This window comes from Tauraco erythrolophus, chromosome 23 (assembly GCF_009769465.1).
Source record: "Tauraco erythrolophus isolate bTauEry1 chromosome 23, bTauEry1.pri, whole genome shotgun sequence".
Classification (NCBI taxonomy): domain Eukaryota; kingdom Metazoa; phylum Chordata; class Aves; order Musophagiformes; family Musophagidae; genus Tauraco; species Tauraco erythrolophus.
The window spans coordinates 2677492-2703553 of record NC_141487.1 but is presented as its reverse complement, the minus strand read 5'-3'; the positions used below and the strand labels follow the sequence as shown (position 1 = coordinate 2703553).

The 26062-nt window shown below is 55.6% G+C and overlaps 1 protein-coding gene across 1 annotated transcript; it reads right to left on the bottom strand.

Annotated features, from left to right (window-relative positions):
- Window positions 1-1980: 1980 nt before the first annotated feature.
- VWA5B1 (von Willebrand factor A domain containing 5B1) lies at window positions 1981-22364 on the bottom strand. The gene is made up of 21 exons (XM_086625684.1): window positions 22226-22364; window positions 21788-21949; window positions 21176-21398; window positions 20844-20986; window positions 20427-20558; window positions 20047-20171; window positions 16790-16966; window positions 13331-13441; window positions 13044-13246; window positions 11474-11588; window positions 9763-9948; window positions 9318-9513; window positions 8162-8349; window positions 5909-6131; window positions 5408-5725; window positions 4732-4869; window positions 4293-4418; window positions 3699-3773; window positions 3313-3382; window positions 2966-3089; window positions 1981-2742 (listed from the first exon to the last, which is right to left on the bottom strand). The coding sequence occupies exons 1-21, from the start codon at window positions 22362-22364 to the stop codon at window positions 1981-1983; spliced, it is 3936 nt and encodes a 1311-aa protein (XP_086481810.1).
- Window positions 22365-26062: the final 3698 nt, after the last annotated feature.

Here is a 26062-nt window from a genome sequence, read left to right as displayed (position 1 = left end):
CGTGCCTGTCGGGGTCCCAAGCGGCAGGTTTGAGGAGACTCACCCGCTCTGTGTCCCGGCATGGACCATTCTGGAGCATCCTCCGACGCCGAGCTGGCCACGGCAGCTGGGCAGAGGTGGTGCGCACGGCACAGGTCAGGGCTGGAGAAGCGAGAGCAGCGGGGAGAGCAGCGTCGGGCTCCAAAACGGGGTCACCTGCTTCATCCCCTTTTCCTTCCCTGAAAGCCAAGGGGATGTACGAAGTGCTGCGCCGACGCTGCGCACTCACCCCCGAACACAGAACAAGGGACGTGTTGACTCATGAGCCCCCAAAGTTGGGGAGGACACTCATTTTGCCAATTGGCTCCAGTATAACAGAGTGCTGGGCAGCTCCTAGGAGTCAGCCCGGGTCTTTTGGGAGAATGACGGGATCAGGAACCAGCTCACGAGTAACCCCAGGGGGGTTGAGATGCACGTGGCCTGGGAACAAACCCTGCTCTGGTAAAGTCACGGGAAGCAGAGAGGGTCGTGGGGGGCCGGGAGCTGAAGGAAGGCAGGAAACAAGAGGTAGGTTTTGCTCGTGAGCTAAAATACTCCCCATCTCCATCGGCTCCGCTCCGCAAAAAGCAAAAGATTTCATGCAAGGCAGGTTCCTGCTCACGACGCTTTGCTAGGGAACAGAGGGGAGGCTTTCCTCCACGGGAAGGTTTCAAAGAGAAAATGCTTTGTCTAAGGAGGAAACACCCTTTCCCATATTCCCATGTTTCCCCAGTTTCCCAACTCTGCAGCTGGAAAGTTCTAAGCTCTCACACTCAACGCTCCCCTTCTTACTCGTCGCTCCTCGGCAGAGGAGCCGAAATCCCGCTGCCTGTGACTCAACTGCATTTCGTTTGATTTTTCTAAGCCCTCAAACAAAACCAATTCAAGTCGAACCAGAACCAGAACTGGGCCCTTTGTCCAGAAGAAAATTAAAACCCTCCCCAAAACATGGAACCTGTATTTCCCCGTGGGAAACCACTGACTTCTAGTAATGAGTGAGCTTGTGGTTGGAAAACGTCTGCTCCAAACTTCTCCTCCCTGTCTCCTCCTCTTCTTCCCATCAGCTTCTGGAAGCCACAGTCCTCACAGTGCCCCCGGTGCCCTCAGTCCGCTATGAATTACGGTGGATAACGAAGCTCCCGGCAATCACCCGGGTATTGTTGGGCTGTGCTGGAGCCGGTGAAGGGATTTTGCTGCACCAGGGTGGAAGCTGCCCGTCACGGAGAACAACTCGGCCGGGCTCCTGTGGAGGTGTGGTACCCACGATGGGTCCAGGGATGCCATTTGTGTCCGGTCACCTCTTGGCTTTAAGCATCACGAATGCAAGAAGTGGAGATGGGGAGAGCGATGGCTCCATCGCCCCGGGGGACTGTGATGGGGTTTGGTCCCAGCCTCTGACTGGTCTGGCTGGTGGGTGCATCGCTGGGCTTGAGGCAAGGCAGTATCCTTCTGGCCGTGACAGCGGGATTGCTCTTCTCATGGTCAGTCCCATCCCAAATTTCCTTTGGTCCATGAGAAGAGTGTGCTGTCAGATGTCCACCTTCGACAAAAGACATCTGAGATGGCAGAAGCCAGGCAGGAGCCTTGGGAGAGCAGGGATTTGGGGCTGGGAAGAGGCAGCCAAGCGAGGACAGGGCAGGCATCAGAGAGACCTGCTCTGGGAACGGGGCTGGGAGCCAGAAGAAAGCAGGATCAGAGGGAACTGCTGTAGCTGGAGGTGCCGCTCCAGTTAAAAATAAATAGCATCCTCCTGCGGACAGACGGTGGGTACCCTCCCGGGGCAAAATACCAACCGCTGAGCACAGGATTTTGCCCGGGCTGCTTCCGTTGCCAGGGTTTGCTCTAATAAACACGCACTGACCCTGCAGTAGGGGAATTCTGCTCCTTGGAGGAGTTTCCTGGAGGACAGTTCCATGCTCCTGTGCCATCAGTAAACTGCCCGAGCCTCTCTCCTCGGCCTCTTTACACGCTGCTTGGGTTGTAGCACAGCAGGTTGAACTCCAGGTTTTCATCCCAGTGTCGGAGCAGGACAAAGAGCTGCTGGGCTGCGGCTTTCACTATGGCCAGGCTGTATCCTGCCGGGAAGTCCTGTTGGCTCAGCCATAGGCTGGCCTTGGCGGCCACCAGCTCCCACTCAATGAAGTAGGAAGCCGAGCTGTGCTCCAGCCAGGCCAGGGCCACTGCCGTGGCCCACAGCATCCCCTCCGGCTCCGTCTGCTGCTGCAACTCGATGTCAAAGAGCAACGCCTGGACCTCGGCACCATCCGTGTCCGAGCCCCGGCCACTGTCGGCTTGCCACTCGGCCGAGGCCGGCGTGCTCTCCGGGGAGGAGAAGCGGCGGATGGTGATGGCTGGCGGGGAGAGTTCCTTCTCGGCTTTCAGGGCTTTGGAGACGCTTTCCACTGCGCTGCCCGAGAAGTGGCGAGGGCGGCCGGTGTCTTCCATGTGGCTGCCGAGTCCCTCCGGCATCGCACCCGCAGCCATGTCTCTGGTGGTGGGACTCTTCTCGTGTCCATTGGGAACCAGGAGCTGCTGGCCAGAGCTGAGGCTTTTGTGCTCCCTGGAGGGACTGACCTTCTTGGTGCTGTAGGAGCTGGAGGGGCTGAGGGCCAGGCGGTGGCAGGCGAAGGGAGATGTCCACTTCAGCTTCTCCATGGGGATGTTGATGGCATCGCAGAAGGCCGAGTTCATGAGAAAGGCACCGCAAGCCAGCTGCAGAGATGCCTGCAAGGAACGGTGGGCACAGAGAGAAGCTCTGAGACACCAACCACTTCTGGGAAGTTCAGGAAAAAGGCATGCATAGATGGAGCAGCTCTCCGTCTCTGAGCAGACCATCAGACGTGGCCATCAGAGACAGCAAGAGACAGGATCCGGGGGGATCCTCCCGTCCTCTGAGCCCCTGCAGTGACCACACGACCCCAGCGAGACGCGGCAATGAGCTGCTCACCAGGGGAAGGTAGTCTGTGTTCTCATTGTCGCCCTCGGAGCTGGTTTCGCTCACTCTGCTGGGAGACTTACTCATGAACCCTTTGGCAGCTCGAGTCAGCAACCTGGTTTTATTGAAGGTCAGCCTGCAGGAAGACGGAAAAGGCGGCTGTTACCTCCATGCCCTTCCTGACGCCGACCCTCCCCTCTGAAAACCATCCCCACCCCAGCCACTGGCATCACGCTCGGTCCTGGCTCCGGCTGCTAACCCGGGGGTGCCCCTTCCCTCCCCCTCACTTGTGTTTGCATCGGACCCACAGAGGTGCAACACATCTGCTAAGGTGAGGGGAAGGTTGAGCCGGCCCATACCTTGCAGCAAAGAGGCTCTCGATGGATTTTTGGGCTTGTGCAGAGGAAGCAGACAGGCTCTGTAGTGGCCCTGGGAAGAAACAGAAGGGCAGGAGTGAAATGAGGTGCTACAGGAGAGTGAAAGTCTACGTGCTGGGACATGGGGTGCTTTGTTCTGCTGCCGAGTCTTTGGCAAAATCCTCGCTCTCCCCTTGCCTCATTTTTCCTACGCAGATAACGAAATTCCCAAAAACGAACCTGGAGGAAATCTACACCAAAGGCCTAATTTTAGGTCATAAGGTTTATAAACCACCCCCCAAAACTCAGCAGAAATACTGGGTGAAGAGCCCGAATCACGGACTCGACGCACCCGCACCCTGACAAGCACCATCAGCTCTTCCCCCTACCTTCGGGGAGACCGCAGCGCTCCCAGCCAGAGGAGGAAGGGGTGCTGCAGGGCGACAGGCTGCTCTCCTCCGCATCTGCAACGGAGGAACCGCATCAGCAACGCCGCCCGGCCGCAATCGCCACCGCGCCGGGCTGCGGCACGGCCGCCCTCCCTCTCCGTGGCATTACCAGCTTAATGAGCCGGATCAGGGGTGATTTTAATTCAGCTGCAGACCTGGCAATGCCAGACGAGGTGCGATCCGACTCGTCTTCATTAGCAGCGGATTTGGTGACAAGCAAGTGTCTCACATCCCCTTGCCTCTAATTACACCCGGTTTCATCCCTCATGTTATCTGTGTTCCGGCTGCCAATTAACTCCCAAGCATTGTCAGCAGCCACTGCCTGCGATTTGGGAGCTTCAGGGTCAATTCCAGCTCCTTCCCCATTTAAGGAGATGGTCTCCAGCCAGACACGTGTCTGGTAGCACCATGTTCACAGAGGAAGGCAGAAGAAAAAAAAACAAACCAAAACAAAAAAACAGAGAAGTCCCTTCATAGACTAAACCACTGAGATCTCTAACACCAGGAACGAGGCAAAACCCCAGGGAATCTTACTCATGCCGTAAAATCCATCGTCTCCGTTCTGGTCGCAAGCTGAGTGGGGTCGTCCAGGGGAAAAGCCACGATGTCTTCTGTTTCCCGAGCTCAGGCTCCGCTGGCTGCCCTGCTTGGATGCTGCCCCTTGGCATGAGAGAAGGGAGTTGCCAGCGTTAGAGAGGGACTGGCACACGCACGATGGCAACGAACCCAGCAGACTGATGAGCTTGGTCATCTCTGGGCACCCAGACCTAAGAGTAGACCTTTTGTCTGGCCATGGGGAGGAGGTTCTTGCCACCAAGCGTGGCAGGCGCGCCATTGGGCTCAGCCATGGCCTTGGGTGTGTTGGTGTGGTGCTCAATCGAGCCATGGCTTCACCGGGCTTGCTCCGAGCGAGGCTTCTCAGGTGACACCCTCCCTCCCAAGACGTTTCGCCCCTCCGCCGGCCCCCCGTTACCCGTGTGGGTGTACTCGACGACGGTGGGCAGGTAGGTGTTGGTGCTCAGGTCCACCGGCATGAACGCCGTGTACTTGCTGACGACGTTGCAGGCCTTGCTGGTGTGGACAGCGTTGACCTGGTACTGTCGCCCGGATCCTGCCACATGAGAAGACACCCCAGTTAGAGCCCACGTGCCCCGTGGGCTCCATTCACCCTTCAGACTCAGTTCCTGCCTCCAGGCTTGGGCTCCATGCCCAGCAGGGACTGTATCCCTCTAAACTCTGCCTACTGCTTCTCCTGCTCCTATTTAACATACACAGCTGCGTTTCATGGAGCAGAAGTTTGACAAGACCCGGGGACACGTGCAGCCCGGAGCACTGATGCGTGGCTGCTGTTGGACCCTCTGAGTTTGATGCCAACTCCCAGCTCCAAGAGATTAAACCCTCAAAAATAATCACCGTCACCCGACGTGTGAAGCAGAGGAGCACGAAGTAGCACGAGCTCGAGCGTGTTAACGTGCAGCAAGGCTGCAGGAGCAGGAGAAAAGCCCAAGGCAGCTGGACAGGGCTGGCATTCGGGAACTAGGTGAGACATTCCCTAATATTTCACCACTGCCTGCCCTTGTGTTAAGCGGAGAGGCTGCTGAAGCTGCTGGAAAGCCCCTCGCCGAGGCAGGGCAGCGTCTGCGCGTTACCGTGCTCGATCTCGCACTCCTTCTCGGCAAGCTGCTCGAAGTCCCGGATGACGGACTTGGCTGCCAGGTGGTGGAAGGTCTCGCTCCACAGGTCCGCCTCGCCATCCGCCTGGTTCTCCCGCTCTCGGAAGAGAGGGCGGATATCAAAGGCGACTTCCCACTGCACGGGCTCGTTGCTCCTCAGCCCCTTCACCACCGCCTTGCAGAAGGCCCTGGGGGAGTGCGGGGAGCCGCGGGCAGCGCTGGAGTCGGAGTCCTGGGGCCCCCAGTCGGAGGAGGTCTCCGTCTCAAACGTGAAGGAAGGATGCTGGGCAGACTCTGCAGAGAGGGGAGAGGCAGGTAATTAGTCACATCTGCGGGAGCTGAATTCCCCGCTGCCGCCGCAAAGCCATAATTAATACTTCCTAATTTTCACAGGGTGGCATGAAGCGTGATGCAACGCCACCGAAACCCCGGCACGGGTGGGTGAAGCTGGCTGTGCCCCCCGCTCTCCCCGGTTACCCGGATCCCCGGGGCTCCGGCTGTCCGATGAAGACCGCAGGCCTGCGCTGGTATCCAACGGTCCCAAGCCCCTTCCCGGAGCCGCCTGCTGCAGCCCGTCCAGCACCGTCGGGGGGTCAGCGTCGTGGCAGAAGGACACGCAGCTCCGGTGGAGCAGTGACGGCCGCCGGGCACCCGCGCCGCGGATCCTGGCAGCAGAGACAAGCGAGCTGGCTGCGAAGGGCTGAGGGCAGAGCAAACGTTAGGGCTGGAACCGGCTGCAGCCGATGGCACGGACCTGCTCTGTCCCATCCACTCCCTGCCTGATGCCAGCGGGAGACGCGATCGTGCCAACACGTGGGTCCCTCTCTGCTCAGCCCTGCCTGAGATCCGTGCCCAGACAGAGCCCTCCACCAGACCCGTGGGGTGTCCCCAAGGGACTCCAGCCCCAGGGGCTCCTTCCCCAGACACGCAGAGGGTGAAATATGAGTTTCATCCCTCCAGACATTTTAATGACTTCACTTGGGAACCAACGGAAAGAAGAGAGACAGAAAGATCAAGGACCAGTTGCTTAGTAACGAAAGGAGAAAGGCGCAGGGGATGGGGGAGAAGGGAATTTTTATCTTTTTCTTTTTTTTTTTTTGATGAGACAGTTTCTCCACTTTCAGGAGACATGATTTCCTCCCCCCCAGCATCTCCGGTGCCACATCCTGCACGGAGAGACACTGAGCTCTGCCTGTTCCTATCCCTGTCCCCAGGGCTGTGGAAAGGTCCCCCTAAAACCAACGGTCTCTATCTTCCTATCTCAAGCCCAGCAAGGGAGAGAGGTGGTAAAAAGCAGTGGATCACAGGGAAGGATGGAAAGATGCTTTCTCTGGGTGGCACACAAGAATGTGGCCTCCATCACCACTGAATTTTTGATGCTCTACAAAACCACCAGCAGAAACAGGAGGCAGGCAGCTCCAGGAGCCACTTACCAAGCTAGGACTGAGATATTTAAAAGCAAGCTGCTCACAGAAGCCCCTGCCAGACCCTTTCCATTCAAAACCAGCTCCTCCTCCTGCCCGAGCTCTCCTCCCAGCCAGAGGAAGCCGGCTGGGAACGGAGCTGGGGATTTAAGCTGCCCATTGCAAGCGCTGACCTTTCCTTCCCAGCATGGCGCGCGCGGAGACGAGCTGAGGGTTCACCCCGGAAAATGTCAAGCCCTGGCAGCCGGACTGGGAGCTGGGAAAGCCGTTGGGAGCCCTCGGAGCAGCACATAGCAAACCAGGCTGCAATTAATTAAGACCAGGACACACGCTGTTAACCATTTACTGCCCTCCAGAAGGGAGTCGTTTCCATCCCTGCCTTCACGCTGAGCATCCCGTGTCCAGAAGGATGCTCTGAGGACCTCTGCGATGAGGGCAAGGGCGCTGGTTCCCCTAAAACGTACCACTGCTTGCCCATGTCAAGCGATGCTGTTCACCACCCTCCTCGCTGCAGCTGGAGGGTTGAGATTTTCCTTATGGAGTGTCAGCCCTTCTTCCCCTTCGCCCCTCATCACACTTCCAGCCCCACTTCACCCAGCTGATCTCTAACCCGCAGCAGAAGAGAAACAGACATCTCCAGACATCCCGATCAGAGTTTCCATGGGAACAAAAGCACTGCTGGTCCTCCCAGCCCTGCAGATGCTGATTTCCGAGTGGAGCATCCCGGCGATGCCAAGGATGGGAGAAAACCATCCCTACCCTTCCACAGATCAGCTGAAAAATCTTCCCAAATTTCACCTGCTTGCTGCTGATGTGACAACGCTCAGCAGATGTATCATCACACCAGTCCACGTCTCAGCCCGACGCTGCGTACGGGCCGCAGTTCCAACCACAGCAGTGAGGGATCTGCTTTGGGACCGACTTTCTTCTTCTCTGCAGGGCACAGGTGTGCCACAGCCCTGTGGAGAGCTGGCATTGCATGGGCAAACTCCAGGGAAATAAGAAGGAAGCAGCGGCCCAGGGCTCCGACGAGCAGCAAGGTGAAGCACGGGCCGCTCAGAGGAAGGGGAGAGGCATTTAGCAAAGAAAAGATGGGCTTCGTGGGGAAGTGCTGCTACGGGATGTCAGGACAGCACCCTGCACCCTGCTTGGCCCGTTTCCTACGTGTTTGTGGTGCGCTGCAGCCCAAAGCACGGACACGTACATTTATATCCCAAGACCAGTGTGAGCCAGGCTCTTTTCCCTTATGCATCAGAGATTTTCCTGCTGCTGCACGCTGGCCTCCGCCTCGCCGGGTGTCACATACCTGGAAATCCACCTGCCAGGGCTCGGGGCTGACCTGCTGCAGGTCCTGCAGGTGGGTTTTCCGAAGGGGGTTTTTCACCAGGGCGGTGCCGGGATCGCTGGCTGTGGGCACCTTCGTGCAAGGCTGGTGGTCGGCGATTTGGGTGGTGCTGTACGCCCGTCTCCTGGAGGAAGCTTTCACGTCCGTTCCTGCATGATGGGAGAGAGGATCAGCTCCGCTCCTGAGCGGGACCAGCCAGCACCATCCGCCTTTGGCTCCCAGCGGGAGCCCACCCCCCTGGTCCCGGGGCCGAGGGGGCCACGCTCAGCCCTGCACAGTTTCAAGCAAGGCAACCAAACCACAAAAGGAAACAAGAGCCTACACTCGAAACTCCGGGGGAAGTCGGGAGAGCAGACTGGGGAGGTTTTGTCTGAGCAGTTTTCAGCCAGAAAAAGCCTGACTGCATTTCCCTGAACCTCTCTGGAGAAGACAAAGGGCTTACTAATGAAATTTCATTAGCGCAGACATTCTCCTGTCAGAGCAAGAGTAAAATTTCATTTGGAAAAGCATGATTTCTCATTACTTTTGACAAGGTTGAGGGGATGCACAGCTCAGTTCCTCTCCGAATATAAGGGAAGAACATCCCATGAGTAATGGAGGTTTCCTTGCGGCACGGAAACATAACCAGCTGCTTTGTGCTACGTGCTGCTGACACAGATGTCCAGATGAGCTACGATGGTGAGGGGTGGCACCCTGGGGACAGGGCTTCGAATCCATTTCCCCCTCTCCTGACCTTGAACTGCAACTTCAGGGCTTACGACTGCTTTGCAGGTGCAGGGACAGTCTAGCTGGGCTACCCGTTTGCTCGCTCCTCTCCTTCTCTGCACACCGGAGAGCAGCTTGGGAAGCTTGTAAATAATGATGGGGCTAAAGCTAGAGCTGCTTTGGGAAGGCAGTTCTCCAGGGCTTCCCTTGATTTTCTGATAAAACATCCAAACCAAACAGACTCGCTCAAGCCTCAGGAGATCTGTCACCCCTTCTGCAAACCCCTCCGGTTCTTTGCAGAGATACAGGCGAAGAAACTTATTTGTCAGACAAGCAAATTGGCAGAGCAGTGACACAAGCTTGACTAGAAAGACAGGCATCACACCCACGCTTGTACGGAGGAAAATCTGACCAGTGTCCGTGTCGGATTCTCCCCCAGGATCTCTGCCCACCATCAGGTGATCGGAGGCACGCTCGGTGGGGCAGCAGCCCTCCGAGTCTCTGGAGTGGTTCCAGTTCTCCATGCTTGCTCCCTCCTCCTGGGAGTGAAAGAAAACAGAGCTGCCCGACTCCTGGGAACGCATCATGCTGTAACGTCGCCTCTTGTCCTGGGGGAAAGCAGAGAGAGGGAATAGTTCCTACCACCGCGTCCATCAGCCAGCTCCCAGCCGAGAGGTGCTTGTGCCTACCAGTGCCCTTATCTGCTGAGTTCCTATTCCCAGACATCTCTGGGAATGTCTGCTATTCCCAGACATCTCACCCACCATCTCTCTTGAGGACAGGGTGAGAAAATAAGAGACACCTCCTGACCCGCTCCTCCCAGGACAGCCCCACCAGCCAGTGCAGCGCGAACTCACAGATCTGGGGTTAGAGATGTACAGGGAGGTGTCGCAGATGATGCCGTAGCCGACCAGGTGGTCCCCAGGGAAGAGGCAACTGGTGCTGATGGGGGAAACCAAGACCTCGGTGCTCTCGGGAAAGACCCACTCCACGGACACGTCGCTCAGGACCGGCGCCATCGCCTTCTTCAGCGATTTGACCATCTGAGGCAGAAAGCAGAGGGGAGCGGTTATGCAGCGAGCGGATGTTGCGTGTGCCATGGTGCGCATGCTGTGTGTTACAGGGGAAGGGAAGAATTTCCTCAAGTAAATCCATCAATGAATTTGCACCCTCTCCTGACCTTAGATGGGAGCCTGCTCCCTCTTAGACTGCTCTGACACCTGTCCCAGCACCCCCAGTCCCTTGGCACGGTTATAGCAGGGGCAGCAGAGCAGATATGGATACGGCACTGGGCTGATCTTGCACCGTGCATGGCCGGCCCAGAGGAAATGTGGCAGCTTGTGGCCAGAGGTACGTTGCTCTGGTGCAAGGCAACACCCCCTGCTCCCCCCCAGCACATTGGAAAAGTTGTTGTCCTTCACTTCTCGGAGCCCCAGCCCTGTCCCAAGCCCCAACACTCATGCACCGACTGACAGCGCTGCTGTTTTTGGTACGGGTCCTTGCTGGCACCAGCCACTGCCGGAGAGCAGCAATGCTCTGCCAGTTATACATGTGGAGAAGACCAATATCTGTGAATATCTCATGGACAAACCTACTGGGGAGCCATCTACAAGAGCTTCCCTGCACACTAGGGGAAGAGAACATCAGATTTCCAGGCAGAACAGCTCAAAGGCTCTCTATTCTTCACTGCTTTTTCACAGGCTCGGGAAGACACACCAGGCTGTGTTTTATAAGGCCCTTAATTGATGCCTCAGACTGCTGAAGGCACCGAGCTGCACAGCCCGCAAAGCTCTTTATTAATAGCTCTGTAAAAAAAAAAACCAACCAAACCCTCCCTTCACTGTCTTTGCTTTTCATTTACATCAGAAATGCTGATGCTGTTCTGTCTTAGAGAGGTTTTTGTGTGCTCCAGGGTCCTGCAGCGGGGCAGACTGCTGAACTCCTTCTTTTGAGATCAAGAAGGTAGGAGCCAGCTTTTCTGAGATATTTAGGAGCTAAAGACCCGGATCCAGCGGATGACGGGCTGGGCACCGTGCTTTCACCAGGGGACAGAGCCATTCTTACGCCGTATTTGAGGCACATGGGTTTACTCAGTCTTCCTGGGGCGAGGGGAAATGCAGAAGCTCCCCCTCTTCGCTTTAAAGTCGGCTTAATAGCAAAGCTATCGCAGCGTATTCCTCTCCCTCAAACCCTGGCTACTTCTTGCCTGAGCAACGCCAGGGCTGAGCCTGACTTCAAAACTAATTGGCTGCTTTGATGCCAGCTCCTCCGGCCTCGCCAGCGTCGGAGGCAGCAGCTACCTTTGAAGCCGAAGCTGCTGTATGGCGGCTATCGCTTCTCCCCATCCCCGCGCGGAGGGTAAACACACCCTCCCACTCCCTCCGACAGCCGGAGATGAAGATGCTCTTTCATCCTCTCCCGTTCGCCCACCTGCTGCTGAGTGGGAGTTGGAAAAGCAGCAGCAGGATGGGGGAATGAGACCCATTAGTGAGCTGTGGCCTCCCCCTCGCTGAACCACAGCATCCTTAGAGCCTTGCGAGGTGGTCCCCTGGGAGCGGGCAGCCGTACCTTGGGCTGCAGCCTCTCGCCCTCCGCCACGAACTCGGCGATGCCCCTGGACACGGCAGCCAGCCCCCGAACCAGTCTCCTGCAGGCGTTTGGCCCAATGCCAAAGCTGTAGCACCTGCAAAAGGACACGGAGAGTCAGGATCCAGGGGATGAGCCATCCTAACCCCCAGCCCCACGCAGCTCACCCACTCCCCGCAGGCAGAAGATCCGCCCCCCTCGGCTTTATCCCATTGCTATGCAGTTGTCCAGCATATCTGGAGGAAAATACACCAGCTCCTCTTTTAGGTGGCTGGCAGGAGGGTCAGGAACTGCCAGCCCCCTCCTCTCAGCAGACCTCAAGTCCCTTCCCTGAAGAGCAGCTGTGATGCTCAGGGGCTTCCCAGCACGACCTCAAGCCTCTTCTGCAAACACAAGCAAGCTGCTTTGCTGCCAGTTCAGCTCTTTTCCCTGCTGAGTGTCTGCGGTCAATAGCATTAAAGACCCAGTAATTATCTCTGCTCACAATTAAAACAAACGTTTTCTCAAGGAAAGAGGAACCAGCCAGGCAAAACTTCTCCTTTGGCTCAATGAGTCAGGATTTGGTTCTGGCCGAAGGCTGCAAACCCAGAATGGAGCTGGAACCTGGGCAGGGAGGGCAGGAGCGAGCAACGCCTGGTGGGGTCGGATGCGGTACAAAGCCAGGAGGGATGGGGATGGGTGGGATACAGCGTTCGGCCAGGGCGACGGATAGCTGAGGAAGAAACCACCTTCAGCGGCAAACTGCATCTGCACGAGGAGCTTTTCTCTTGGAGGGTTTTAATCCCCATCTGGCTGCAAATCTTGGGTCAGCCTCGCACCCTATTAAACAAGGCTCTGATCTTCTTTTGAGACAGGGGCCATGCACACGGCCACGCTCGGACTCTCAGTGCAGTTAGCCCACCACCATGCCCCTGCAAGAGCCAGGGATGGGCTGCCCTATACAGCTGGGAAGCAGTTAAACCTCCATACAGTAAAAAAAAGGACAAAGCAGCTGCCCCGATTAGCCCTGAAGTCTAAGGGATGGAAGAAGAATAAGGTTTTCTTACATTTTTCCTATGTTTTGTGCACCTAAAAGAGGCAGAGGAGAAACCAGACCAGCCTGTCGTCAGGGCTGGGGAAGCAGGCTGGGAGCTTGATGCACAAATTAGCTGCTTTTTACATCGTTCTCTTTCAGCATATTCAATTCTGCACAGCCCCATCCTGGAAGCAGCTGGGGCCAGACCCAGATGTGCTTTAAAAATAAAAAAAAACACACCACGGCAAGGAAGATTGTTCGTGTGTCAATCTCTCCTAGCAGGAAGCATCAGATAAGAGCCTGTGAAGTTGTCAGCCCAATTATCCTGCTTTTGATTGTTTAAAAAGCATCTGAACTTCTGGGATCTGTTCCAAACCCTTTGAGGTTCTCCCATGGCTCATACCAGCCATTTCTCCTGCCTCTGTTTCTGAAGGGGAGGGGGAAATCTGTGAGATGGAACCGTGTTCAAGGTGAAGCACGTCCCGCACCGTGCCAGGCTTTCGCCCCCGCAGCGGCGAGCCCCGCTGCCCTCCGTACCTGGTGGAGCAGGACTGGTTTCGCAGCAGCTCCAGGACCTTCCCCGTGTTGCTGATGGCCCCGTCCGTCAGCAGGAAGAGCAGTCGGGGATGGCCCCTGTGGATGGGCTGCCGAATGACCCACTTCAGAGGCGATAAGATGTTGGTGCCCCCCATATCAGCCCGGATCCTCTTGATGCTCTCGCAGGCGACGGCCAGGCTCTCCTGCCCAAAGGAACGGCAGAATTGTCAACCTCTGCCCCAGCACCCTCCGAGCACCAAGGAGATGTGGCTCCCCCCTTCACCCACCTCGCAGTAAGTCTGACTGGCAGGAAAGAGGGTCTTGAAGGTGGATCCGAACCCAATGATGTTGAAGAGACACGCTGGCATCAGGCTCTTGAGAATGACCAACAGAGCATCCTGCAGGGTGGAAAGCAAATAAACACCGGGTCTTTCTCAGGCTGCTCCAGCTTCACCAGTAAAAGCCCTGCCCAGGCCCTCCATACCTTGCCATCGCACCTTCATTTGACAATAAATAATAACGAGGCACGGTAATAAAACTGCTTCTTTCACACAATTTCCTGCACCAGGAAAGCACTGCATACTAAATCTGCTCTTTCCCTTAATGATATTTGGGTCCCATAGCAGCGAGGAAAACGGGGAGCCTTCAAAAAAAAGAAAAAAACCCTGAACAAATTTTTCTGTTTGTTTTTAACTGATGAAATTTGTGCTTGCAATACGGTATTGCGGCACGGAGCTAGTGGGTGAGAAGCAGAGTGTGAAATTGAGAAGTGCGACACGCAACGCATTTCAATGTCCAAACTTGCAGAAAATAAACAAACAGCTTGAAGTCACACAAAGGGAAAAGCCTCCCCCATCCCCAATTCTCTTGTATTCATAGCTGGCATCAACTAAAATAACTGGGAGAGACAGTTTTAAGCTATTTTCTTTACCAGAGGTGGTTATCTAACTCGCCTATTCCTGGTCTTTACATAAGGGAAGAGCAATTTAAATTGTCTCAGCCACGTGACGGCCATGGACAACTCCAGGACGGAGCTTGGGATAGCAGCCACCGGACAAGAGCTACCCAAGGAGCTCGGGAGCTCGCAGGGGCCGCAGGAGTAATTAAGGTTGCAGGAGAGGGAAGCCAGTTTAAAGCAAAGTGCTGGCAGTGCCCGGTGCTTTCTGTTTCTATGCTGATAAAGGCAGACTCCTGCCAGCCTGCCTAGGGCAGCAGAAACCCTAGAGCCAGCCCCCAGAGAAGCGCTGCCAAGGTCAAACGAGCGAAGAGAAGCCTTCTTGGTCCGTCAGAGGCGATGGCAAAGTCCGAGTAACCACAGTGGGTGAGTGCTGGAGCTGCCTGCAGAGCAAAACCCTGCCTGGGAAGGGCTGCAGGGGGATGGGTGGCAGGTCAGCCCAGTTCCCGACCCCTGCCAGGCTCAGCGGCGAGGCAGGGCTGGAGCACCACGACCCAGGGAAATAACGTACAAGAACAAGGCTGCCCTTTAACAGGCTCCAGAGGACTTGAAACCAAGCTGTTATCTCAAACCTACGAGAATATATTTATACCACTGCTTCCCAGATGGCTCCCTGGGATGCCGGCTCTTCCAAATCTCAACGCCGACATCCCAACTCAGAACTAATTACAAGGAAAAAAAAAACAAACCACAGATTTCCAAATATTTTTCCCAAAGTGGGCAACCAATGCCTGCTTTCTGTTTTCAGCAAGCGGAAAGATTTATTGCTTCTCCTGGTAAATATTGATCTCGATCCCGTTGCACTGACTCTACACGGCAGCTCAATAAGGAGAGATGTTTGCCTCCAGAGAAGTCAATTCCCAGTTATTAGTCTCGTTTTGCCAGCGAGCCCGCCCGATGCGGGCACCGTCACGGGCCTGGCTCTTCTGCCTGGCTGCATCAGGATGAGAAAGGAACCAGCTGCAGGAAATTTAAACCCCTTGCCGGAATGTTCCCTCCCCGCCTGCAGCTCCACGGCTCGGCTTTCCCGCAGAGCATGCCCAAGCCCTGCTGCACCACTTGCCCAGCGAGCTGAGCACCATCCAAATGTCTCCATCGAGCATAACCCACCCAAATCCACCCAAACCCACCCAGAACAGCCCTGCCTGTGAGGTCCCTGATATTTGTAAGTCATGAACAAGGATGGGAGACTCAAAAGAGGGATGGTGCTTTTCTCCCTTGAGGTGTCTTCTCCAAAATCTCCAGTATCTCCCCTGAAATATTTTTCCACAAGGGGAACAGCTTTTTTTCCTGTTTTTACAGCCCTCCTGCGGATGGGAGTCCCAGTTCAGGACCTCTCGGAGAAGGGCTCTGTCCCTGCAGGGTCCCCATCCCCACGGGACAAACCAGCCTCCACGGAGGCTGCGGAGATCGCGGTGCCCAAACTCGGCCATGCTGTGAGTTGGACAGCAAAAATCTGGCCTGGGGCAGAGACTCATCCCGATTCCCAGGCTCCGAAATGTGCTGAGGGAAGAGGGTACAACCTCGGAGATATCCCGGCCCCTTCGGTGGAGGCAGGGACAGAGGACAGCCTCTCTATCCCAGGGGACCTGCTGCAGCCTTGGGCTCCCCAGCATCCCGATCCTTGTTGCCGGAGGTGGCCATCCTCCGGCAGTTCCCATGGAAACTGGAGACAGATGGGTAAGGACATGGGCTACAAGATGCTCCCTGCTGCTTGAGTCCTGCAGAAAGGAGTGCAGCTGTACCCAGGGGAGCGTTGGGTCCAAATCTGGGTGGCATTTGTCTTAGGAAAGGGTGCGAGCAGGACACCTGGGGAGTGAATCTCTCAGACATCCAAACGCAACGGAACCCCTCAGACGAAGCCCTGTTCTGCAACTCCCTCGCTGTCCTCAGCAGAGAGGCACAAGGCAGCCCAGACCTATGCCCCACTCAGGAGGATGCAATATTGTCATTGGGGTTTACCTGGCCCCCAAAAACAGGACATAAACCTTCCAAAAGAGCTTTTGCCAGAGACTGCGGCTTCTAGCCAAGACCTGCCAGCTGGCAGGCGGCGGACACCAGCCTGGCCTCGAAGTGCTTTGGGCAGGGCTAACAACAATTAAATAGCTACCAGCGTGATTTCCCCTTTGATGGACAGGGTGGTCCCCAGTGGGTTCAAGGCAGGAACCTCTCCAGATCCTCCGGGCAGCAGCACAAAACCAAGCCCAGCTCTCATGGGGCAACCTGTAGCTGGGTAAGAGTCAGACCTGACCAGGGAACCTCAGACTCACAAAAGGTCATGAAAAGGCCCCTTTTTTATCCAGAGGTCTCAGCACACCTCTCATAACCCTTCACCAGACTGTGGGCATTCATTTGTGTTTGAAAAAGGGATGCATCATGTTCGAACAACTTCTCTGGGTGCACAGAGGCGCCCAGCAGCAGAATGGCGCCTAATGCACAGTCAGCACGTCCCCTGGAGCTCCTTGGAGGTCTCCCACCTAGGCAGTGATCTGCCTCAAGCCCTCCCCGGAGACAGGGAGAACTGGGGAAGGCAGGCACAAGACGTGCACACCAGCAAAGAGGGGGAAAGCAAACGTCTTGATGCGCTGATAGGGAGAAGAGGAACAGAATGAGGAAGAGTCAGCTTCGCTGCAGGTACCTAACGAGCCACATGGTTGAGATGACTAAAGCTACAGCATATAATTACCCCCCATCCCCTCATAATGAACACTCATCAGCACTCAACAACCCCCACCGCTCTCTAATATTCATCCCTCGTTGGCACGCAGGCACTTCCCCTCCCGCGTGGTACCTTGACGCGGTTGATGTTCACGCCGCTCATGCTTCTGCTGCGGTCTATGAGGAAGATAAACTCTCCTTGGGCTTTCCGGAGATCCGGCTGGACGGTCCTCAAGTCAGGGCAGAAGTTGAGCATGATGACGGGGTGGTGGGGGATGTCCTTGTTCAGCCGCTTCCTGATGATTTCCGTCTGCAGGAAAGAAGGAGAGAGCTCAAGAGGTTGATTATTTCACCCCTTTTCACTTCGAGGGGAATCAGAGCAGGGCTGCAAGACCAAAGATGGAAGCACGTGGCCTGTCGTGGGCAGGGATTGGCTTTTCCCGGCCTCAGTGGTGACAACACCTGAGCTGAGGCTGTCATGCAGGTTGTTCTGTCTGTATCCCTGCGGAGCTGCTCCGTGGGTGAACGGCATTCCCACCTCATTGCAGCCACGGTCACATTTTGCCTGGGGACACAGGGTGGCAGAAAGCCTTAATCAGGGACCGCGGCACACGTGGAGTGGCTGCACGCTTGGATGACAGCCTGGAGAAGAAATGACAAGAGCTGGCCCTACGCAGCACCTTGTGAACCTGATTCTCCAAACATTTTGTTAGGTTCCTCCCAAAAATCTCGTTCATTAGCGCAGTTCAGTGCCACACCGAGGCACGCCGGAGGTTTTCTCCATGGGCACTCAATAACGAAGGGTGAGATCCAGCCCTCAGCACGCTGTATTCACCGCTTCAATTCATTCCTGCCGACTCTAGTTTGCTGGTTTTTCTGCCTATTTCTTTTAGAATTTTTCTTTGTATGGAATGAAACGCTTTGGAAAGCCGAACCGGTCGATAGGAACCCGCGTGATATATGTCTCTCTACTGCACACAGCTCTAACGGCTCTCTGCGTTTTATCTCATTTTATTTCAAGTATCAATCTTCATTAAAAACATGATAAAACGAAACTGGAAAAAGCCTCTCGTGCTCAGTTAATAATCTGTTGGTGAGTGGATATAAAGCCATCCTGGGCTCATGGCCACGGCTGCAGTGAATCAGCGCGGCGCTGCTTTCGAGGGAGCTCCGGGACCCCACATCGGCACGGCCCGGGGCCTTTCATCCCGGCGTCTGCAGTGCGGAAACATCCACGCACCAAGCAGCTCGGTCCTTGGGGGGTTTGCTTGCCTTTTTTCTCCTCTTTCAAAAGCTGCTGTTTCTTTCTGGTTTCACCAGTAGTAAACCAGACCCAGATTAACTGGGCTTGTTTCCTCCGGCTCTGAGTCATATTCCTAGATCTACGAGCTAAGGACCGACCTTTATTGTGCATAACTCACTAAATCGAGAGTCCCTGCAGATTGACACGTACACACACACACGAGCTCTTGGCTTTCAGCGGCGCTGCCGGAGTGCTGCTTCTCCGACCCCTGCGAAAAGACGGTTCCCATTCCCGGGAACAAGTACGTCGCCGTCACCCCGGCTCTCGCTCATCCTCCCGCACTTCGCTCTCACCCTTTGGAGTATAAATTAACCAGTCACTGGCAACTGGAAGAGCTTTTTCCACCAGCCATACGACATTATTGTTTAACATCTTTCCCAGCAAGGATGTTTATCACATTTCAGACTAGAGGGATCTTTGCTGTCTCTGCCAGAGGACTGAATCGTGGCCCCCGACCTACCCGCAGCACTCCCTGGGATGCTCTTGGGGACCCAAGACATAAAATCCCCGTGTGATCAGGATGAGCCCATAACCTGGATTTCCCACTGGCTTCAGTGAGAATTTTAGAGACAAGCCTTCAGTGAGAATTTTAGAGACAAGCCTTCAGTAAACAGCCTCGGAGGTGCTGCTACAGGTCAGCCAGAAGAGCAAGAATCTCATCCACATCTCTTCTCCCCACCTCCCCTCTCCTCCGTTCCCCTTCACCCATTATCCAGTTACAGCAAACTAATCAGATACGCTCGACCGAGAGTTGATTCCAGCGCGCGTTCATCCCCACCACCCTGCTAGCTGACGAGCGTCCAAGGTTTCTGCATAACAAACCGAGGGATGAGAATTAATTCATCATTTACCACTGAAATTTCTGGGCTAATTCATTTAAGCCGAGAGGTGCCCGGTGTCACGCTCTGAGCAGCAGCAATTCTAGCCCATAATCTACCCCAGGCACTCAGGGCATTTTCTCTGCTTTTGCCCTTCTCCATGCAGTTGCTGCCCAGTCCTCCTGGGGCAAAGAGGTGGGTTTCCTGCAGAGAAATGACTCTGGAATGATCCCCCCCCCCTCCCTGCAGATAATTTGACGTGCTAAAGACACAGAAATAATTAGAGAACCATCTGAGCCGTAGCGTGGGAGGTTCATTTCGTTCCACCTGCCGCACACCGAACACAATTAAAGGAGACGCCTGTCGCGCGAGCAGGCACAGCCCCGATCCCAGCAAGGGAAAGCAAAGGGCAAAAGGAAAGAGAAGAGGGTCGATGTGTCTCCAGTGAAAGGAGAAAGCACAGCAGCACAGGGAGGCACCTTCCCAACAGGTTTGGGGCGTCTGCCAAGCGGGGGCCCAGGCTCAGGCACCTGAAGAAGGAGTTGAAGGGGAAATGAGCATCCCCGTGAGCAAACGAGAACGTCGGTGCGTGTAGAACGGGGAGCTGACGCAGCGAGCCCGCGGCTGTGGGCACCCAAGTGCGACGTGTGCCTCAGGCGAAGACGCCCACCCTGGAAATTCAGAGGGCTCTGACCGTTCCCCTCCTCTTCACTGGTCCCAGACACACTGATGTGGCAGCTCAGAAGTGCTAAGCTGTCACTCAGTGCTTCAGAATTGCTGAAAGACGAGGCACAAATCCCAGAGCAGATATTTTTCTACTTGCTGCTCAGCAGAACAAAGAGAAGTTTCTCCTACCTTGTCTTCAGTTCAGCTCATTACTCCAAGTAAAATCACTTATTTCTCTCTGACAGCTATCCAGAAACAGTAAACATTTACTGAGCAATTAAAAGAATATTTTATTCTATGTCACTGCAATAATTATAATACCCTTAATGCTGTAACAATGTACCTATCTAATTATGCTATGCTAGACTAGCACTAATTATACACACAATAACCATCTCAGAGCTTCTTCCACACTCCGTTTATCAGAAGCACTGCAGAATTTTCCCCTCTTCCTCCACATAAGCCCCTCTCCGAGGGAGGATGATGCAGAGCTTATTGGGCCAGTGTAATATCTGGTACCGCAAGCAAGCCAGCCATCATTTACTTGCACAGCTCCAGTCCCGAGGAAAGCCTCAGCTAACGCCTGCAGCTTTTGTTTCTCACCTTTTTCTCAGCACTGGGGTCCTTCTTAGTGCCTTTAATGAAATCGTTCTTCCCCTTCAGGTGTCGTTCGTACTCTGCAGGCGTCATATCACCTTCTTCCATTAAGATGTGAGGCATGTGGGGCTCTGGAAATGCAGAGAATCGGGTGAAGAAGAGCCTTAGCTAAACTTTAGGTTTGCAAGAGATGCAGGCACCCTCGTTGGTGAAAACAGAGCAACACCTCTGAGCCTGGGCAGCACGGGCAACCTTGAGAGGTTCCGGGATTATCTCCTAGGAAGCCTTATGCCCGACAATATTTGTAAACCAGAGCTAATCCAGCACTTTGGAGGAAGACCCCAGGAAGGGGCAAGAGCAGCAGGGAGGAAGCAGAGCCCACCTACCGCTTGGGTGGATCAAGATCTCCACGGGTCTGTCGAAGGTGTGTTTATTGGCCAGCGTGATCATGATGCTCTTGGCGGAGCGAGCGGAGGGGTCGGCGTCTGCTCGGATCTCGTGCGTGGGGCTCTCAACGCCTGTCCAGGAAAATCAAGGTGCAGTTAGTGACTGAGGACGGGGAAGATCAGGGAGAAGAGAGAGCAAGACAGCAGAGGACAGGAAGCAAGCAGACTATGCGATGCCTCTGCTGTATCAACACCCCACGTTAACACCAGCGTTGGACTGGTAAATCCATCCCACCACAGTTAACTTGACAAAACAGACTCCACATTGTGAGGGCAGAGAAGGAGGAAGAGTGTGGACATTGCCTTGAGGAGGTGATAAACCAGCCTGGTGCTGCAGGACGGCCCCGGTGCTCCTACCTGCCAGCAAGCACGGCCCTCGGATCTCCAGGTGGAAGCTGAACTCGTACTCGGAGGGGTTGGTGGCCTCACCCTCCAGCAGCTGAGCCAGGCAGAACCGGCTCCCTCGCTCCGGGCTTCCCGACCCACAGTAGTGCTTGTCCCTGTCGGTGACATGAACCCCAATGTACACACTGCACACGTTATGTCCCCCCAGGAACTGCAGATCTGCTGGAGAAAAAGCCTGCAGCAGCTCTGCAGCCTCCCGCAGCAACAGCGGGCTTCTGCTCTGCCAGTCCTGCATCCCCCCCCAGACCAGTCCCGGACAGATCCCATCCCGTGGTTTTTCGTACGTTCGGAGCTGGTGGCTGGAAAGGCTGCTGGCATTCTCCAGGCTGGGCTGGGGGACTCTGGGGACGCACACAGCTGGAAGAAGGACCCTCACAGCCCCGCTGGGCAGTGTCTGCAGCTCGGAGGAGGTGCTGATGAAGATGGAGATGCTTTCCAGAGGAGGAATCATGCCCAGGTTAGCTACAAAAACTATCCTCTCCAAATCCTCATCCATCATGATCCTTCCTGCACAGAGAGAGACGACCACACCAGGGAGACACGGTGTCACAACCATGGAAAACGCTCCTCCCCAGGCCTCCCACTACCACCCCAGCCCTGGATCAAATGTCCAAACCAGCCCTCACTGCACACATCAGCATTTCTCTAAAGAGACCCAGCCCCTCTGTACCACTCCTTCGGCTGTCCAGAAGCAACAGCACTTTCCAACATGGATGAGACCACCACTTTTGGCAGACACCATAGGGACACGAGCACCACAACCCAAGGCTCAGCCTTTCAAAAGGAGTCCTCTCAATGCCACGGCACATGACAGCCAGCCACCCCCTGTCCCCTCCCCATTCCTCTTTCTCTGGTTTTCTTCCCCAAGTTCACTAAAACGCCCCTGACCCTCTCACCGCTTCCATCACGAGCTCTTCCATCGAGGAGGCTGCAACCATCGAAATACGTGTCATCTATCTTGGCTTTGTCTTTGATCTGCACCGTCACGGCACGCCGGGACACGGCCGCCTCAAACCCCACGACGGCGGTGCCCTCATCCAAGGGGTAGACAAAGAGACCTGCCAGCCAGAAGGGGTTTTAGCAACACCGAGCACTTCCCCGGACCCACCAGCCAGGACTTCAGGGTCCAGCTCCCCCTTGGCACTTCCATGCATGCTTCTGGGATTCTTCACGCTTCAAAATTGTAGCCATGGAACGCTGAGGTTACAATTGAGGACACAATACCTTTGGCTACCCTTCCCACAAGGATCTAAAGAAACCCAGCACTGTAATATCCTTGGCTCAAAGCTCCCATAGCAGCTCTTGCACTGGGAGCTTCGCCCCTTGAAACTTGCCTTCAAATGCCTGAGCTTCTGGGTTGCGGTAGGTGAGCAAGGCTGTCATCCCGAAGGCATAGCCGCTGACGCACGACGTCACCTCCGACGCTGTGAGTGGGATCGGGGATCGGGTTGTCCGGTTAATCAGCCCTGGCATCTTCCCAGGGGTCCGCTGGTGATGGTGGGGTCACCTGCAGAGAGCTGGAGAGAGGCGCAAGGGTGAGAATGAACAAGGAACCCTGAGGATCCAAAACACTTGAGACCCCCACCACCTCATTTTGGCTTCTGCAGCCCTGAGGACAGCAAGATGACTGATCCAGGATGGGACGAGACCTGGGCTTGACAGCTCTGCTCACGGAGATGGGGATGGAGACAAGACCCTGGTGGGAAGACACAAAGCAAACGCCCCACATCCCCTCCAGCAGGAGGGAGGAGGTTCAGATTAAACCTGCCTGGCTGGGGACAGGCAGCCCCAGCGGTTGACGTTGCAGTGGTGGATCACACATCTCACCAGCTCCTGTACCCACCTACTGCTTGAGTCTGGGCAGAATGGGTTAACATCGGGGTTTTGGCTCTTTTGCATCTCATTATCCTCCAAATTGACAAGTTCCAGCAGGATAAGACTATGACCCTGAGAGTTTTCCTTTAGCCTTCGGGAAGGAAGAGCAGGCAGGGAGAGGAAAGCATCCTTCCTGCCCTCCCACGCCCTTGCCCACCCATCCTCATCCTCATCCTCATCCTCGCTGCGTTTCCGGGCGGTGGCATGGCTCTGCTGCCCCGCATCTCCAGATCCCTTCTGCAAAGGCTGACTCATCCCTCTGCTTTCCTCAGAGGAGACATTCAGATGCAAAGTGGTTACTTCTGCCAAATACATTTCAACTCTTTTCCCCACCCAGCACGTTTTCTTCTGTTCCAGCTCATCTTCCCCCAAGACGGAAGGTTCCAAAGGAGACCTTTCAGGTAGCTCTCAGGCCACATCCAGCTCCCCTGGGGCATTGGAAGAAGTTGCTAGGCAGCAGTTCTCCCTGGCTGGCTCCGAGATGCTTTATGCAATGATTTACAAGGCCCAGGAGGAGCCAGCAGCAGTGAAACACCTCGGTTTCTCATTCCCTAGCAGCCCTGCCTTATTAAAACCACCTTTATATGCAAATGCCACGCAAGATGTGAAGCGCAGACATCAAGGTCACGAGCTCGCGGAGCGTTCGGGCAGGAAAACGGCACTAAGGGAGGAAAAAGGGAGAGCAAGTAGGGCTGGCTGGGATGGGGGAGAGCAGCCAGGACACCCAAGCAAGTCGAACCACAGCGGAGGAGAAGATGGAGGGCAGTAATGAGAGCTGTATCCCACAGCATGCTCCTGATTCCCAGCCAACAACCTCAGCCGCTCCTCATTTAATCCTCCGCTCCTTCCACCGCAGGAGCTGCCCATGGGGGGTGAGAGATGTGTCTGGGGATGCAGCCGTGCACAGTCCGGAGATGCAGGAGCGTGTCCAGCTCAGCTGCTCCAGCACGGGAGTCCTCCATGAGCCCAGGGAGGCCGTCGCATGCCGGGATGCTCCAAGCCACGCTAACAGGGCTCATAAAGTCAGAAGCTGGCAAGAGTTCACCTGCTACACGGAGAGATAATGAAGGTCGTCTCACTGCCCAGATGTGGCAGAGGCCATCAAGCTATGGAGACGTGATTAAATGCCAGGCGGGGGAAGCAGGAGGGGGGATTGTTTTGCCTTAAGGAAGAAAGCAAGCAAGAAATGACAAGGGGAAGGCGCTCTCTACCAGCTGGACCAACGGGAATTCATTCTGGGGTTGCCAGAGAGATGAATTCAGGCTCCAGGAGCGTGACTTCAGCCCAGCAGCTCTCTTGGCTCCGGTGATTTATGGTAGAGCCACGTTGAGATCCAAGCTCCTCACTTCTGCACAGAGGCTTGGGATGTGTGTCCCACGGGAGCTGCTCTGTCAGGGGGGATTTCTGCATCGCCCAAGCCAGCATAAGTGTTAAGGGACATTTGGTGGGATGCAGAGCTCCATGCCACATCCCGTATAAAGCACGCCAGGAGAGTTGCACCTCTGCAGCTCCAGCACAGTCGCAGGAGCCCTGCACCAGCCCTGCCTGCTGAGCCAGCTGCAAAATCCACCCTGTAAGGACAGGGAAGGCTCGGAGGGCTCTTCCCGGCTGCTTCCCCTTGGAACGGTGCTGGGAGGCAGCCGGCTGCTGCCAGCACAGCCCAGGGGCTGCTTCAAACCGATCGTGGCACCAACGCCATCAAGTGACTGAAGTGTGGAAAGGGGAGAGCGGGGAGGCTGGCATGGGGCAGAGCACTGGGAGAGCTGGCATTTCATTCCTGTGTCCCCCCCTAGGAGCTCGCCACTGGCCTCCCCAGCTGCTTCCCATCCTGCCTTTGCTGCTCCAGGGCCTGCACTCAGTCTCCATCCAGGTCACAGGGCTGGACCCTCAGGATGGGAGCTGGCAGGACCCCATATCCCAGAAATATCCCTGGCAGTGGTGCCACACAGGGCATCCCTGCATCCACCCTGTCCTCGGCGTGTCCCCTTACCACCATCAAACATACCCCTCACGACCCACGGCCTCATGCTGCATTTGGCATCCCGGGAGGAGAAGCCACCGGTGAATACCTGCAGCCAGCCTGGTGCACCACCAAAAACACCCCACACCCGTAATCCCATTGGTCGGGGAGCAGCTCGGGGCTGGGAACAGAAATTGTCCCTTGGCCAGCCACGCTCAGGACCTGGCACACTGGCACACTACCATATTTTTCTTTTTTTTCCCCTTGTTTTGTAAACTGTAAACGCTCTTTCCTTGACAATTTGCCTTTCTTCACGGCCACAGAGGAGGGAGCGATGCTGGTAACGTGCTCCCCCCCGCTCCAGGCTATACCCCCCAGCCGATTTCCGTGTGTGATTTACGGAGAGGGCACTGATGCCACACCGACGTCCCCGTGACGCGCGGAGTGCGCAGGGCTTTGCTTCGGAGCGCAGACGGCACTGCGACACGGGGAATCGCTCGCCCAGAGCTCGCACCAGACACTCCACCTGCCTGCAAGCGCCTGACCCAACACCCGGGTGAGGCTTGGGGCTGGATTTTAAAGGACTGGGTTGGAAAGGGTGTTTAAGTGCCTGGAGAGCTGCTCAGAGCTGCCCAGGTGCCTGGCTGCATCTCTGCACACTGATGTGCCCTCAAAAAATCTGGCTTTTGAGAACGTGTAATAAAGATAGAGGCAGAATAACGCTCTTCTGCTCTTCCAAGGTGTATTTTCACACATCAAATGAAAGAAAAAAGCAAACCATGACTGCCGCAGCCATGAGCACGTGAGCACGCAGCCTGGATTCTGCACAGCTGCCAAAAAGAGGCTGGGGTCCCAGCAGTGCCACCACCACAGCGTCCCTGGGACCCACAGCTGAGAACGGGCCATTAAGACCCAAACCAGCACTTGGCAGCCGGGATAAAACCACGAGCTGCCTGTGGGACATCCCCACTTGGCACAGTGTGCGAAAGGCAGACGTCCAGACGCAGTCCCAGCTGCTTTTGCCCCCCAAGACACGAACGGAGCCGCGTGAAGCCCAGCCCTGGTGCCACACGTTGCGACGGAGGCATTTTTTGGGCTGCTGAACCCCTGCACCGCCCTGCTGTAACCTCCTACCAGCCTCACATGGGTTCCCTTGGAAATTTCACCTCCAGGTCTGAGCCAGACCTGGGTCATGTCCACACTGCTCAGCGGATGACTGTTTTTCTGCAGCTGGGTAAAATATTCCTTCCGCTTCACCTGTATCAATCAACACTGACATCCAGTGGCTTATCGGGATGATTACAGCCAGCCTTGTGGAGATGTTCAGATGTACAGG